Source organism: Myripristis murdjan, chromosome 4 (genome assembly GCF_902150065.1).
Source record: "Myripristis murdjan chromosome 4, fMyrMur1.1, whole genome shotgun sequence".
Classification (NCBI taxonomy): Eukaryota; Metazoa; Chordata; class Actinopteri; order Holocentriformes; family Holocentridae; genus Myripristis; species Myripristis murdjan.
Window position 1 is genome coordinate 10349623 of NC_043983.1, and position 17700 is coordinate 10367322.

The window sequence follows — 17700 nt, forward strand, 5'->3', positions numbered from 1 at the left end:
TGCATCTCTCACGAACTCTGAGATCCCGACCACAGTGGGGTTTGGGGGCGCAGGAGGTCAACACCTGGACCAAAATGAGAGGCGGGTTCCTCTGGTTCAGGCTCCAGAGCTTCAGTCCGAGTGCACAGGTAGTTTTGAGAGTCAAAGGAAAACTGTGAGATCAAGCCAGCTGTGCCAGGTTACACATTGATACCGTTTAAGAAGCAATAATTAGTTAAATGGAGGATTTACATCAGAGATATTTGAGTCAATGAAAAGCAGGCAAGTTTCTCTTAATTTGATTGACTTTATTTGTAAGGCACCAGAAGTCCTTCCTTACTGCAGAACATTTCATTTTATTTATAGTAAATGTTTGTTACTTTTTATAGTTTACCTTTTTTTTTTTTTTGTTTAAATGAAGCTATGATTTCAGACACAAAACTTTTTTTTTTTTTTTTTTTGCCAAAGTACACACTTTCAGGTTTTACATTATACACAAAATAAGTATTTAAAAAAAGACCTTTACAAAGCTCAAAACGCTTACAATGCTTCACGCTATGGGGGCATAAAGGAGGGGATCGGAGATGGGGGTGGGGGGGTGGGGAGGTGGGGGTGGGGGATACTGGAAGGGCAAGCAACGGCTCAAGAGACAAGGGCCAGAAGAGGAAATGGGTCCAAGGGCAAAATAGTCACCGTACTGCAGTTCCCCCCCTTGGTGTCACATCAGTACTGTAACACAATAGCACAAGAATCATCCAGGACAGACAAGAGAAGATGCAGCCATATACACATAAAGCTTTCTATGTATAACTGTATACAGAGGCTGGCACCTCTGACTACTTTAACAAATACATAGAATTTCATTTGTATCTTTAAAATGTCAGCTTTGTAACTCTCGTTCTAGTTCATAGCGATTAATAATAATAAAAAACAAAACAAAACAAAACAAAAAAATCAAATTAAAAAACAAGTGCATTAATCACAGAGAAGGTTTGGACCAAACATTCTTTTAAAAAAAAATGTGTTTACCTAGAAAGAAGAAAAAGAAAAGAAAAAATCAATCATGTTTCCCCCGTAGACATGCATTGGTGTGTGTGCGTGTCTTGCTTTGTCTATATGCTCTGCATATCACTACAACAAGTACAGTATGTAGCTAGATACATACAGTATGTGGCTAGATGGGAGGACGATGTGCTGCTAGCGTAATTAACAAGCAGAATAGCATAATTGTAGTAAGAACAGCAATGCATTCCATCTCTGTGGTTTATCGTCGGTGATCAAACCTATACAACAGTATACACACATCTTGTTTATGTATTCACATACATACACAGCAATGGGCATCTTCGAAGGAGTTGTCCAACCATTGTCATCTCCATCATCTAAGCATGTGGACGTGTGAAGAGGTTCATTCCAAGACGCTTTATTTCCTTTTTGTGTCCTGAAATTGCCGTGTGGATTTTGAAAATACAAATGAATCTATCAGGATCGGCTATTTCGTAAGCGACGATTCATAGCGTTAGCAGTAAAATGTGCTCAACTGTCATGCCAGCAATCATTTTTTAAGAGCAGGCATCAGTTTGTTTGTTTTTTTTTTTTCTGTCAAAGAACAGATGTTTTATTTTGAAATGAAACTCCTCACATCTATCCGCTCTCACAGTGTACCCCACTAAAACAGAGAGACGAGGCTGAGTGACAAAGGAACGCGTGTTGTATAAAACGTCTCACACAGGCCGTCTTTCAAATGAACGATCAGATGAACGCAGGCTGCTGTCAGACCAACAGTCACCCAGAGAACGGTTTTCAGTTTAGCATCATCTTTGTGGGGGGGTTGAGGGGTTGGGGGGTTTGATAAAAGCCTCCAGCGAGTGGCATTCATTTAATTTCAGCTTTGACTTTTAGCAAGCAGGCATTTCACTGGGCAGTGCCATTCTGGCTACTCGGTCAGGCCCATTAAGGCTGGGGTGTGTGTGTGTGTGTGTGTGTGTGTGTGTGTGTGTGTGTGTGTGTGTGTGTGTGTGTGTGTGTGTGTGTGTTTGTGTGGAGGGTCTTGACTCATCGGGACAGCTCTGGAAGCCGTGGCAGCTTGTGCTTTGTCTGTGGGATCTACTCTTCTCACTGCTAAGTCGTGGGTAGGGGATTTCCCGCTGAATATTATACATGTAGGATTTGTTGTGTCATGCTGCCTGCATAAGGTCGCGTTTGTCTTCGGCGTGACATTTGTATGTACATAGCGTCTGAATCCAAATGCACACGGGGGTCAGGAAAAGAACAGTGGGTTCAGGGACAGAGAGATCTTCCCTAAAACAGGCCTGGCTGGGCCTAAAACTCAGAAGAACTGGATGATGACATATACTAGAGACTAGGACTGACGGCATGCACAAAAATGAAACATCACCAGTCTGGTCTGTTCAGTTTAAGCTTATATATATATATATGTATATATTTATAGAGTGGTTAAATAAGCCTTTCCCCCTCGTGACACAGTTTGTACTCTGTCATTGTCCTGTCCTTGTTTTCATTTATTTATTTATTTCATTTATTTTTTTTTTTTCCCGGTCTTGAAACCAGCTTGGAGGATCCCTCAAAGATACACGCTGCCCTCTGCTGTCAAAGACACAACGTGCACTCTCTCTCCCCTCTGGATCTGCGCTCAATATTAGTGCACATTAAAGAAGAAAGGGGGCGGCGGGGGTGGGGCAAAGAAGTTAAGTGGCAGCTCTGTCTTTTTTATTGATTTAGTTGTTTATTTTTTTTTCGTTGCACAATGCGCTATCTCAGTCCTGTCTGACTCCTGTTGAAAGCACTGCCCTTTCAGGTAAGGTGCTGGGTGGATGTATCTAACGCACCCTGCTGGGTCATGCAGGGATCAGAAGTAAAGGGGATTAGTTACTAAGGTGGGTTTGTTATCTAGACTGACAGCACTCGGCGTGAATTTAGCTCTAAGAAGGTGCTTTTTCTCTTACCGTATAAATTTAGGATTATACATAAAATCTCTAGTTTGTCTACTGGAGATGTCTTCTCATTACAACATTTCTGCTTTCTGGGAGCTTAAAGCAACTAAAAGCAGCACTAGTGTTTAGGCTAGGGCATAAGCACAGCTTTACACAGCGATAAAACAGGGAGGTTTCTGTCTCTTTAACAGGGGCAAAGAGGTTCCCTGTTTAAACAGCACACTGATCCATCACATTCTGCTATTTAAACTCGCAGCCAACTTCAAGCTTGGAATGGATGCATGCAATTTGAACCGTCAGAGAAAGTCAACGTCACCGAAGTTTGTGAGCCGTTTCGGAGAGGGGAAAAAAAGGTTTGTAGTAATCCTGCGGATGTTTCTCCGTTTGCCTCGCAAGGTTGTACAGTTTGTCTAAGGATCTCCGTGGGACAGATGCGAACGGGGCCATGATGCAACCCTGTCTGTTTTAACATTTAATCTGTTTCAACACCCTACATCATGGTACATTCAGACTCACACATCAGTCCTGCTTAACAAGGACCCACATAGCAGAGAGGCAAGAGAGTGGGGAGAGGGAGGGAGAAAGGCAGGCACAGAGAAAAAGGGAGAAACTAAATAGAGAAACAGAAACTCAGACACAGTGACTGGAAGTCAGGAAGGAACAGGAATAGAAGGTGGTCCTGATAAAAATAAACACACACACAAAGAAATAAAAAAAAAAGATACATTTTGAAGAAGAGAGTGCCACCAGAGAAGAGAGAAAGAAAGAGAGAGAGTAAGAGAGACAGAGAGTGACTCAGACTGAAACATGGGGATTAAGGGAAGTGAGGATAAAAAATAAGCAAACAAACAACACAAGTGTGGTAAATAGAAAGGGAACAGGACCAGGCTGACATGAGGAGTAGGTGCCAACGCCCTCCCTGTGGTGCTGTACCTGGGCAAACAGGCTGGGCACAGAGGGGCTGTCTTCAGCTGGGACAGGTTTGGGACTTGGGCATTGGGATTGAGGCCCAGGGGCCGCATGGTGGCTGGGACAGGGTCAGAGAGAGGGGAGGCCAGGAGAGAGTGCAGGGGAGAGGCTGTCGGCCAGGGGGCTAGGATCTGGGAGTTAGGGTCTCTGGATAGAAACAGAGCGGAGAGGGAACGCCATCTAATCGGACTTGTCTCCGTCCTCCTCGCGGTGGCTGTCGGCCCCGTCGCGCGAGGCCTTCTCCTCCTTGGCCAGCTGGGCTTGGGAAGCCAGGATGGAGGAGAGGGAGAAGAGGCCGGAGGAGGTGGTGACGGCAGGCAGGGTGGGCTGGCTCAGGCCCAGCGGGAGGGGGGTCATGGGCAGGGCCAGACCCTGGAGCTGAGACAGCTGGTGAGCCTGGAGCTGCTGCTGCACAGAAGACAACCACACACAGCTTAGACACAGCAGGGCACATACGGCACACAAATCATGGCTAAAAATACAGACGCTGTGGGAAATGCAGAATCTATAATGCACGTAACTAATATACACTGGGTAGCATGTTTAATAAATAACCTCCAGGGCATAACTTAACCAGCTCAGGCACAGCAGGATACATGCAATGCACAAATCACAGCCAAGACGTGATCAGGAGGAGACCGAAAATTTACAACACTTGCATCCAGTCTACAACACATACTAGATTTGATACACAGCCACAAGGGCAAAACACAAACGGAAGGAGAAAATGCACACCAAAGAGCAGCTAAAACACAAAAGAGGACAAAATACAATCCAGAGGCAAGATGTCAAAGATGTAATGTATGATATAAAACAGGCATAGACCAAAAACAAAGACGGGGAAATATAAAAAAACAAAAAAAAAAACAGCAGGAAACGGTACGGCTTAAACCATAATTATCCGATTGTTCCTGCAATTGTATCACATTGTGACAGAAACCACCAAAATTGGCTTTTCAATTTTTCAAAGGCACATTGTTACTGCCAAATCACACACGCCCTTTCCAGGTTTTAAGATGGATTTTTTATTTTTATTTTATTGTGTTATTTTTTTTTTTTTTATCTATCAAACAGGGTGTTTATAATTTTTCTTTTGAATCAGAAAATGAACAAAACTATGTGGAGGCTATTCAATACCATCAGAAGCCACTGAGACAAAGGAAAGGCGCCTGTGTGATCCATGCGTCATGGTGATGGAGTGGCTAAGCTAGCTAATACTGTGGCTAGTTGGCTAATGCACCACCCATAGTGACTGCTAGCTAACCAGCTAGCTGTACAGCCACAGCGATCAGGTGCTGCAGCCACGTAGTGTGTAGGGTAAATCCACCCAAACCTTAGGCTGACATAAATCTGTATTATATAAATTCACTGTAGCTAGTGTCAGACTGAAGGAAGCAATATGAAAATAGAGTATTTTAAGGGAAAAAAAGCAAATATTGAGGTTTTTCTGGAAAAACATCCGATTTCCATTTATTTCAGTCGCTGTTTCCCATATTTTTATTTACCAAAGTATCACTACTTGTAGCTAAATTGACTAATAATTTGTTATTGTGATTTGCTACAATACAAAATTTAATCGGTGTGACACGTTTCAAAGCAGGAGTATGAACCATTTCACAGACAATGAGCCGCTGATGGGCAAAAGTGAAGAAGGCAGACAATAAAAATGATGATGATGGTAATAATAGGCCCATGTGGGGGTGGGGGGTGGAAGCTGGAACATCGTACCCTTATGATGGAGTTCATCTCTGGGGGGGTGACCTGCTTAGCCCTCTCTATGGCCCCCAGGACCTGCTGCTGGTGCTGGAGGGGGGGTGGGGGTGGTGGTGGGGAGAAAGTGTGGGGGGACGGAGACGGAGAGACAATAAAAGAGAGACAGAAACAAGGGGAGGAGGGTCGGAGGAGAGAGGTGCAGAGGTTAGATCAATATCAATAGTCCCAACAGAGACACTACAACAGCCCCCCTCCCTCCCTCATTCAGCTATTCATCCAGTCATATACACATTGACACACACACACACACACACACACACACACACACACACACGATCTGTTTCTCAGCACACAAACACACCCCCTTCATACAAAGCGTGACACTGGTGAATGGATGGCCGACTGGTGCGCTGTAATGGGTGGAGGTCAACCCCCCTGGTGGGCAGATAAGAGCATGGCTTATCTGAATCACACAACCATTTATTACACTGACACACACACACACACACACACACACACAGAGTGGGAAGTGGAGGGGGAGGGAGACGGCAGGAGGAGGAACAGAGGAAGGCGAGGGAAGAGAGGAAGACAAACGAAGGGGAAAGAGGAGAAAGGGAAACGTTAAATATGGCAGAGTTAGAGGCAAAGGGAGGGAGAGGGAGAAGGCAAAGTGAAAGTAAGGACAGGAGAGAGGAGGAGTGTTAGCGGGGGAGAGACGATGGGAGGAGAGGGAAAGGGAGGGACGCTGAGGTCACAGAGGTGGAGAGGTAATGAGGCGGGAATGAGGGTGATCTCATTCCAGGATGTAAAGAATGGGGCTGAGGGTCAGGGGGGGAGAGTGACGTCTAAGTGTCTGTGTGTGTGTGTGTGTGTGTGTGTGTGTGTGTGTGTGGGCTTACCTCCTGGGACAGGTAGGGGAGGACTTGAGCACAGATCCCGTTCAATCTCTTCACTATCTCAGCCTGTGGAGGGAGAGAGAGAGAGAGAGAGGGGGGAAGAGAGAGCATAGGTTAAATGTAAAGAGGCACTTCGCTAAACACAAACCACACTCCCTCATCCGTATGGGAAACATCTACTGTGACCTTTAGAAATGGGGCCACATAACTTTGACAATGCACAGTTGCAGACCCACACCCACACACACACACACACACACACACCCACCCACCCACTCAAATATCAAAGTCAGAATTCCTTTATTTATCCCTTTATTTAAGTTGCGTATATTCAATCTGCCTTCCTCTCTCTCAAAACTCTTGGATGCACATACAATAATACAGCCATTTACATGCGCACACATACACACACACACACAATGACAATCAAGCACATGCATGCACGCACACACACTCTCCCCTCTCCAGTCATCCACACTCCCTATCTTTCTCACATGCAGGTCTATTATCACATTTGGCTGGTAATCATCCAATCCGTCTGAGATATGCAAAGCAGCGGTAATTGTGTTAGAACCTAATTCGTGGCTCGGAGAGGAGAGTGGGGCCCTCCTAACAGTCATTAGGCATGCAGAGCATCGCTCCCCATCAAGCGCTTCACTCCTATCCGCTCATCATTACACGTGCACGCCGCCTGACATCTCTGTCTGCTCTAAAATGTCTCCGCGGGACTCGCTCTCCGCTAACTATCACTCTTTTCTCCTTTTCACTATCTTTTATATCATCTCTGTCCCTTTTCCCCCCCTCTCTGTTTCTGCCTCTTTTTTTTTTTATCTGCGTGTTCTCTCGTCGTCTCCCTATCTCTGCCTCTGTGTCTCTCCTCTCAGCTCGTTTCCATCTCTGTGCCTCTTTCCCCGTCTCTCGCCTTTTTCCCTGTTTCTGTCTCTCTCTTTCCTTTTGGTCTCTTTCTATTTCCCTTTGTCTTTTTTGAGAGGTAAGCGAGCATTATTTCGCGACGTAATCATAAGGGCATTATGTATGTGGAGTGAAAATGCACACTAAAATGAGATGGAGAGTTTGCACCAGGGCTGGGAAATTGGACAAACACATTGGGGATCAGCAATGGATTGCATACACTGTTGTGAGAAGCTCCCTCGCCGATTTTTACGGGCTGAAATTAACTTAACCTTTGGTCATTTAAAACATAGCCTGATCTAAGCCACTCAAAAGCAGAAGCACATATGGGACAAAAAAAAAAAAAAGCTGTACGAGTTGAATTTTATTCAGAAACCAGAAGGTAGCCTAAACTGACCCAATGTTTCACAGAGATTTCATCAGGATGCGCTAGCTTTGTCCCTGTGTGAGCTTTCCTGTTTTGAGTGTCTTGTGTCATTACGTCTCACTGCGATGGTGATTTTTTTTCTTGACAGTCAGGACCTAATTTAAAATGTTAAAAAAAAAAAAAAAAAAGGGCATTTTACAGGGAAAAAGTCCAGAACTCCAGTACTATATATCTCCCTCACACCATAGATGAGTATATCTGGATCAGGCTGTATATGTAATAATGACTGTATAGTATCATCCAACCTGCTGTAGCAACGCGCCCATACGTTACACAAACAAAATGAAGATGCTGCAAGTGCCGAGTGTGTAGTTCTCAGGTCGGATGGGATGAACACATGGCACAATTAGGACGAACCACAGAGGAGAGGCAAGCTGCAGCAGCTACAAGTGAAGAGAGGAAGAGGGAAAAAAAACACACACACACAGGAAAACAGAGAGACAAAGAGGACCAAGCAACAATAAGGCTTCGTTCAGTGTATCCTCAGTTCGATCCATAACTCAGAAAACATGAATGCCACTCCTCAGCAAGAGAAAACAGAGACGGAGAAAAATAGAAAGAGAAAAAGAGAGTCAACAGACAGATAGGGCCTTTTCCATTCACTTGCTCACTTGGCTTGGCTCGGTTTGATGAGGCACGGCGGCCCGGTGCGACATGTCTTGAGTCGATGACGTTTAAAATTTGTGCCCTCTTTTTGATCATGTTTAGAAGCAGCGCCCTCTAAAGTGATGTTTACTGCTGTACTGTGCAACACTTGTTGGTAGCCGGCATCTTTTCGTCATGGATTTGTAGGCCGCTGTTGCGATTTTGCTTGGCGTCTACCGCTTATCGCTTGAAAAATGACAAAATCTATCGAGAAGAGGAAACTGTCATTCGAAGTCCATCAGACGAAGTGAGATGAAGCTCATCAGATGTCACCGCAACCTGCTTGGAGGCGGATCACGACTTGGTGCATTTAAAACAAGTCATGGAAAGACAAAGACGGCGAAAACAGAACGACGTGGCACGGTTTGACTCGGCGCAGGCAAAAGTGCCAGTGGAAAAACCCTGAGAGAGAGAAAGAGTGGAGAGGCATTTTTTTGAATTGAGTAGGACAGAGTGATCAAGAGGGAGCGATTGAATGTGTGAGAGTGTGAGAGAGAAAGAAAGAGAGGGAAATAGAGACAGAGAGGTAGAAAGAGGAGGAGGGGGCAGAGAAGGAGCAGGAGGGAACTGGCGGTACACAATGGGCCCAGACATGAATGCTCCTCGACACTCGTTTCCACACATCCCCTTCAATTTCAACTCTCTAATGGAACTAGCGCTCCTCTGCTCCCACTCACAGCACACAAAGCAAGTGCGCACGCATACACACAGACACATGCACGCTAGCACACACACACACACACACACACACACACACACACAAATGCAGGATAATAGTGGGGCACACGTGCACAAAAACACACAATTGCTTGTGCACATGTTCAGTAAAACACAAGCACACAGAAGCAAAGTAGTAGATGCAATCCTGATAAGGTGCAAGTGCACAAATGCTCATGAATGTAGGCTGAACACACACACACACACACGTGCACGCAAACACACACACATGTGCGCACATAGGCGACTGCATTTACAAATCCAAAGAATACATATATGCACACAAACACGCACACATAAAGGGTTGGCAGGGGAACACACAGCACACACACACTCCTGGACACACACATGAACATGTGAGCTTGGACACACAGCCACACACACATACACGCACTCACTCACACACTCACACACACACACACACACTCCCCCGCCACCGACTGTGAATTTCTAAATATTTCATCCCTGTCAGATAAAGGAGAGGGGTGTGATGAATTGCACTCATGAAGCTGAGCACAGCTCTGTATGTGTGTGTGTGTGTATGTGTGTGTGTGTGTTTTCCTTGCCTCCATAAAACTGTCTCTGTGTGTTTGTGTGTTGAAGCCTCATGCATCACAGTACTTGTGCTTCCTGCCTCTGACAATATGTGTGTGTGGATGCATATATGTGACCGTCTTTACATGGTGAAAGCTGCTACTTTTGAGTGAGAGTTTGTGCGTATGTGTGCGTGCGTGCGTGCGTGCGTGCGTGCGTGCGTGCGTGCGTGCGTGTGTGTGTGTCTCCATTTGTCACAGCATATGTGGTTCTTCCAATATGGCTGTCAGTGTGCACCGTCAATCATACGACAGTGTCTGTGTGCTTCTTTGTGTGTTTTTGAGAGTTTTTGCGTGTGTGTGTGTGTGTGTATGTGTATGTGTGCGTGTGTGTGTGTGTGTGGGTGGGTGGAGGGGCAGTGTCAGATGGGGTCACCAATAAGAGCTGGCCCTTCTGAGGCCCATCTCTCTCTCCCTGCTACAGCCTGCGTATTAATTCCTCCCCAGCAGCAGCCCTACAAGCTGATGTATGGGCACCAGCCTGTCAGGCATCTCCTGCCTGGGTGAAGGGCTGCGACATATTTTCCATTTCAAAACGCCGCACTTAGTCCAGATGTAGCTGTCTTGATCGCATTCGAAGAGTTCACTGTGATGTATGCTGGTAATGTCACTTCAAAATGACTCAAACAGGCATTACGGCTCAATAACTGAAGATTATTATTAGGTACCATCAGCATCACAGTGTGTGAAATGACTGCGCTGTGTGTGTGTGTGTGTGACTGCGATGATAACTGCGGTGGGACTGGACAAGCTGGACGTGCTTTTGCACAGTTTTCCTAAAGTTTCTGAGATGTGCACATTATTCCACCCTTCCCCACTTTTGAGACTTGTTGCTGTGACTACAGTGAGCTGACTTTGACATTCTAACTAGCCCCTCGGTGCCGGCATTTAAACACAGCCTCCGGTGACATCATTCAAATGTCTCAGAGCTCCTCAGAAAAACACTCTCGAAGTGATGGCAGATTATCTCTGCCAGTCACACACCTGCCAATCAGTGCGGTGCAGGTGTGGGACAGGGGGAGCGGGGACGGGGAGGGGGGAGTGCAGCTGCGCCTGCAACATCAAGTCGTGGAAATACTCTCTTCTTCATCTTGTGAACCAATGATTGCTAGCAAGGGACGTTCAATCTATCCCCTTGTTCATTCACAATCATCTCAATTTTCTGTGTACAATGCATGTGCAGGAATTTGACTCGGTCATATTGCTACAGAGACGTATGGACAATTTTACAAGGTCTCATGGTACACACGGATGTACTATAACATTATGGGTTTTGCTGCATGGAGAATTTGATGTTGACCACAATCATCAAAAGTGACAAAAATGAAAATGGGACTGTCACACCACTATCTACTGTTGACTGTTGTCAAAATGTGGGCATCCAGCCTGCAGAGGGCATGCATCAAGTCAATGCCAATAGCCCAAAAACACATTGGTTCCCGCTTTTCTTATGGCACCATGGGATGTATTTATTTAGATTTAATACTTATTTAGACTTAATCTTCAGAGAGCCATAACAAATTCCTCTGGAACCAATGGGGGCAGTATACACACGATTTAAACTTGTTCAAACGTGCGCTGAAAAAGAGACAAACAAGTTAAAGATGGAGCAGCAGCTCTGCCATGGCTCGGCCACAAGAAACACAGCAAGAGTCGTGTATGGAAGGATTCTGCATTCGAGGTGGATGCTCAGGGGAAAACGATAATTTCGCAAAACAAAATATGCAAACGGTGCCATCAAAGTTTCCTGGGAAATAGTTGTTTCTTTTTCTAATTATGTATAAACCTGTTTATTATTTCCATATTTTTCTCATGTCACTGCTGAATACTGCAATAGAAGAATAGAATTTTGTGCAATCTAAAAAGTTGTTTTTTAAGCACAGTTGACTTAATGTTTGTTTTAAACACTTCAAGGCTTAAATATTTGATGTTCAACAGATAATAAAGGAGTGCATGTTAAACGGGATTTTTTCTTTTCTTTTCTTTTTTTTATAGCGATATCAAAACAGGTATGGTGAATCAGGGAAATTCATTGGTATTGGTATCGACAACTGAATTTCTGGTATTATAACAACCCTACTCTGCAGTTTATGCTTTCACCTCTAGCAGCTTTTCAGAGCCCCTGGCAAGTTTATTTCTAAAAAGTAACTAATAAATCTGGCCACCAGTCGATCTTATCAGCCACTTATCCACATCAAGGTCGTGGCAATCTAATTCCTTCAGCCGGTACCAAAAGCTAGCCACCACAGATGGAGGTTGGGATCCAGATTTACTGATGAATGAACTGGCTGAGCTCTCTCTATCACCATCATCCGACACACTGCCCACAACTTCACACAACAAATCTAGCCACTTGGAGACCATGGAGAAAACTGTCAATGTGTTGAGTCCCATGCCATTTCCATTCCATAGCACAGCAATATTGCAATCAGTGTGTCTCCAAGTCCTGAAAAAATAAAATAAAATAAAATATACCTTACCTTACACCCAAGGCCTCAAAGGTCCTTAAATGCTGGTAAATACAACCTGCAAGTCCTCCATTCAGTTTTAGAGGGACTGAAAATGTTGCAGTTTCTTGACATGATGTTATTTAAATGAGAGTTCAATCCACTAATGCATCTGATCATTTTTTTTTTTAACCTTCATTTCAGCGGCAAAATTAGTCTTACATTTAAAAAGATCTGAAAAGGCTTAGGGGCAAGGCCAAAGGCCCATATTAAGAAAAAAAAAAAAGAAAAATAATCTGCATCACTTTTCTACATCATTCTTCAGATATTCAATACTGTGTATGGCTGTTTGCCTTTGAGCACTGTGGTATGCTGTATACATTATGGCCACAGCTGTGAGAGGAAATGTGTCGAGTGACTGGTGGTCAATTGTTTCACAGGAGGAGGGCTACCTTTGGAAAGCATGAAACTTTGTGTGTGTGTTTATGTGATATGTGCTGGGAATAACAGAGTTTAAGTATGGACTCACCTGCTTGTGCATCTCAATGTTGAGCCCGTAGGACATCTCATAGTACTGGGGTGGATGAGAGAGAGAAAGAGTAATGTGAAAAACAGAGAAAATTAAATATAAAAGCAAATCAGTTCAAACAATGGACTAATTTTAACTGGCCAGAACATAGATACCCCAAATCTTCCAAGTGTCCGTGTACCAGGTTATGTGATCAGCTAGCATTATGAAGAGTACAAAGACTTAACTTTTAGTCATAAAAACTTGTATTGTCTGTGGTCCATACATTCAAAAATAAATATCATTAACTCAGGTTAGCTTATAGCTGGTTTAGTTTTTTTTTTTTTGGAAATGTTTTAGGTGACCATGCACATTAGCCCAGTAGGTTCACCTACTGTGACCTTCCAAAAATGGGTGCTTTTGGTATACCAACAATATTACTGTGGTGCACTGCAGCAAATTATTTCACAGGTAAGCGGACCAACAGGCCAGTCTGTGAAAAACTTGGTGCATTTCTGAAAAATGATTGCTTTCAAACTGGACCTTATTACCATCGTTTTTGCCATCATGGTGAGTGATTTGTGTTCAAAATTTGATCAAGTTCATTACAATAGAGCTTTACGTGACTCTAGCTTGCAGCTTGCTCCAAAACACAGGCAGCTGGCCAACACTTTCTCAAACAGTCAAACCCCAAAAGTAATTAACCCCTTAACACTCACAACGGGACCTGCCTACATCCAATTTTCTGATTATCTATTGCCCAAAACCTGCGTGTATTGTGGCATTTGATATGTTACTTTAACTTGTTGGCAAGCAAACCCTTAAAGCACTCTGATGCCATGTCCAAATTTCTGTAAATACAAGCTGCCAGTTGGGGAAAATGTTCATGTCAATCTCCTATTGGTAACTACAAGGAGGGTATGTGGGGATTTTTTGAAGGCGCTGTGCTAAACAGGGATGTGAAGGTGGCACGAGACTGGCAGCCAACAGAGTAAACAACAAAGTAAAAAGTTTGATATTTTGAGTTTCTAATGGACTACTATCTGACTATAATCATGTGCTAATTGTTCAGTCATAGTCATTTAAATATGTGTAACTTCAGTGTGAGTGTTACTGTGGATTAAACTTGGTGCTTGCTTTGGCCTTTAGGTAGATGAAAAGCACGCTGCATTGGCGGGTTGTGCCGCCGCTGCTTGAGGTTACTGTTTTTCGTTCAGCCTGTACATGCTGGTTTTGCTGCGCTCCCATAGATCTGACAGCTTTTTGGCCACTAACAAGCAACTTCTGTTATTTACTTAATTTATGTGCACTCATTTAACATCAGCTCAGTGTGACAGTCTTGCTGTTATTTACAGTCACACGTGTTCCTCTCCTCTGCTCTGTGTGTTTCACCGAGGGTGGAGCTTAGCCCCTCCACACTAAAAACTTCCCAACAGGAGTCATTTAGTAATGTAAATGGTCTGAAACCAAATATGGAGTGACGTCGACCCCAAATGGCTGAAATTTTGGTTAAAATATCTGTTTTTTTAATAAACACACTCAACTTAAAAATAAGTAAAATATGACTCCTTTGACTGTTTGTCTAGGTCCAAATGTCCTGTAATATTGTAATTAATTGGCCTCGCCCATTTAATTACAATATTATTACTGAAATTTATTTCAATTAGAAGAAATTCCTTCTGTGAGAATTCACATCTGTGAGAATGAGTGAGAGAGGAGGGTGGACCAGGCATCAGTCAAATGAGCGAAAGCAAACATATCTGTTTTAGAAATCGGGATTTCTGCTCGGCTCGGGTTTCAGTTTCATGCCTGTGCAGACCTCTAGCATGCACATGAATACAGAGAGAAGAAGGCACATTATTGTGAAAGGGAAAGGCACTGAGGGAGAAACTGAGAGACAGCCAGAGAGTCTGTTTATGTGTGTGTGTGTGTGTGTGTGTGTGTGTGTGTGTGTGCTCAGTGTTAATGAGAGGGCCACCCTCTAGGCGTCAACCCTGTTAATCACCCACTCTGTCTGCAGGGGCACTGGCTCTGTCACTGGAAAACAAACACACAGATCTCACACACTCACACACACACACACACACACACACACACACACACACACACACACACCTTTCACACATTTTTCCCGCTTGCTTGCTCTCACACATACACAGGTTTTTTGTCTTTTTCGATCTCACACTGACACTATCTTATACAACCACGCGCACGCTTGATCTCTCATATGCACACAGTTGCTGTTTCTCAAATGCATGCGCGCACACACACACACACACACCTTCTCCCCCTTCTCTCTCACCGCTGGGCCCACGCAGAAGCTCCCTAAAGTAATTACAGCGCTGGGGAAATGGAGGTGCCGCCATCAGCCGGGGGAGTAGGGCAACCCGATAGGCTATTAGAGGAGGAGTGAGGTTGGGGGTGGGGTGGAGGTCTGGTGCTACAAGGCCAGGCCTGCCACTGAGGGAGTGGGAGTGTCTGAAAGTGTATATGTACGCTGTGTTTGAAAGAGAGATTCACAAAACTGGCTTCATAGATTATACAGGCCTAACAATCTGAGCAAAACGATGAACAGGCTTGTGAGCAAATTTTTATTTTTTAAAGATTAACGCCAATTCCAAAAAGTATACATGTGTCAACAAGGCAAATTCTCTGTAAAAAAGCAGTAAAAAGACAAATTGTTGTTTTTAAGACTCAAGTGCAATGTTAACCTAATTATGTTAGCCTCCGGTAGCCATTAACCCCAACCTCCTGCCCTGTTTTTAAAATACCAAATGTTTCAAAGCTACTATTTCCTGGCAATAAACACTGCTGTAATGTTAACACTATACTGACCAAGCCAAGTCATTTCTGTGAAGGTATGTGCTATATTTAATCAGTTATGGCAAATCCACATCTACAATGCCGTGGCTCAGGTGAATAACGTTAGCTAAAGGCTAGTATAGCGTCTCTATTGCTAGGTTGACTGACCTTTACAAAAATAATGCTGCAGAAAATCAATTCAAAGCATATAGTAATAATTATTATAATGATTTGCATAACTTTTTCTCCCTATTTGTTATTGCTGATGAGTGTTCCTGTTTTGTGTGCGTGCATGTTAGTCTTTTTAATGCACTGCACAGAGGCAACCACTTTCCACTTCATGCCAGGTGGTTTTTTGACTCCAAGTCCTGCATTAAAAACCCCTCAACTGACACCTTGTCATGGATTATCCCTAACACATGCCAACAAGTCTTTCATTGTCATATCTTGCATTGTGCCACATTGCTTGCTTTAACCTGTGGGCTCTCTTAAAACACATGTAGTTGTTGCTGCAAGTGTTCCCATCAGTTGGAAAGTAAAGGAAGTGAACAGGAACACACACACACACACACACACACACACACACACACACACACACACACACACACACACACACACACACACACACACACACACACACACACACACACACACACACACAGTGATAAAATGAAATATTGATATCATGATAATACCGTGTAAATACTTCTGTATGCTTTTTTACACTCATGGTCACAGACTAAGGTTACAGACTCTCTCCACCTCCCTAAACTCATTTTTGGTGTAAATCATTTGCCAAAAAAAGAGATAAAATGCATGATAAACAAAGTTAAACATAGATTTGACTGATAGCATTATTAGTAGTAGTCCAAATTTTCTATAGATATTATGATAATATCATGATTGTGAATTCTTTTGGCCACGATCTGATACCGTGACAGCACTACCTACTTCATGATGTGAATGTGAATATTGCTAGATGTGTGATGATCCAGGATAAGAGAGAAACAGACAAAAAGATAATTCTCAATGGTATTTTGTTAGATATTAGGCTGCAGCTGAAATTAAATATTTTTCCAACTCCACGTGCAACAGAAATATTGTGAAATATTTCCTTTGCAAAATTTTGTGTCTTGAACATAACACACTTTTGTTACATCTCTGCTGCTGGCATGACTATACTTGACTGTGTGTGTGTGTGTGTGTGTGTGTGTGTGTGTGTGTGTGTGAGAGAGAGATTGCTGGCAGGCTGAGAATGCACGTGAGTGTGTGCATTTGTGTGATGGTGTGCACACTTGTGTGGATGACACAGAGAGAGAGAGGGTGTGTGTGTGCATGTGCATGTGTGTCTCTGCTGGCTGGCTGATGGAAGAGAGAGCAGTGCGGCGGCACAGATTAGATGAGATTAAAGCCAGTCAGAGGATCAATTAGAGGCAAAATATCAGACGGCTACACGGCCACGGCCAGCAACAATGAGATTAGCCCTGAGGTGGAGCAGAGAGCGAGCAAGCACGTCTGTGTGTGTGCGTGTGTATGTGTGTGTGTGTGTGTGTGTGTGTGTGTGTGTGTGTGGAGAGAGAGACATGAGGGAAGGAAAGGGAGCAACGGGGGAGGGGGGAAGGGGATGACACGAAACAACTCAAGAAACAAAAACGGAGCCAAGATGAGAGGAGCAATCATGAAAGGACCAACAAGAAAAGAGACACGATTATGCGGCAGAGGGAAAGTGTGTGTGTGTATGTGTATGTGTGTGTTTGTCAGAGAGGGAGGGGAAGTGAGCAGGGATGAACAGAGGGCATGAAAAAAAAATAAAGAGAAAATTGTGTCTTTACACGAATGCAATATCACCACCTGTACATTTCAAGTTTTTTATTTGCATCCACTCTACTTCATTTAAATGACATTCAAATATTATAGGTTGAGGATAAGCAAAGGACATTTAAGGATAGAGAAAGCATCAACTCTGCCACACACACACACACACACACGCACACACACACAGCCCCACTCACCATGATATAATGGCGCTGCATCTCCGACTTCTCACTGGCCAACTTGTCACACTCCAGCTTCAAACTAGAGAGAGAGAGGGAGATGAGACGGAGAGAATCAGACCTTGTTAGTCAGCTTTCTGAAGG

The 17700-nt window shown here is 43.9% G+C and overlaps 1 protein-coding gene across 2 annotated transcripts in view; it reads right to left on the reverse strand.

Annotated features, from left to right (window-relative positions):
- Positions 1-266: 266 nt before the first annotated feature.
- tle5 (TLE family member 5, transcriptional modulator) overlaps positions 267-17700 on the reverse strand; it is a 40754-nt gene continuing 23320 nt past the window's right edge. Inside the window, exons 3-7 of one of the 2 annotated variants that reach the window (XM_030050202.1) lie at positions 17575-17638; positions 12782-12826; positions 6515-6577; positions 5631-5705; positions 267-4307 (exon numbers count right to left, since the gene is read on the reverse strand). In XM_030050202.1, coding sequence (XP_029906062.1) covers positions 4083-4307; positions 5631-5705; positions 6515-6577; positions 12782-12826; positions 17575-17638 — 472 coding nt within the window. In that variant the 3' untranslated portion in view covers positions 267-4082. Of the gene's footprint in view, positions 4311-5630; positions 5706-6514; positions 6578-12781; positions 12827-17574; positions 17639-17700 lie in introns of both variants that reach the window. The other variant, XM_030050201.1, reaches the window with a different exon arrangement.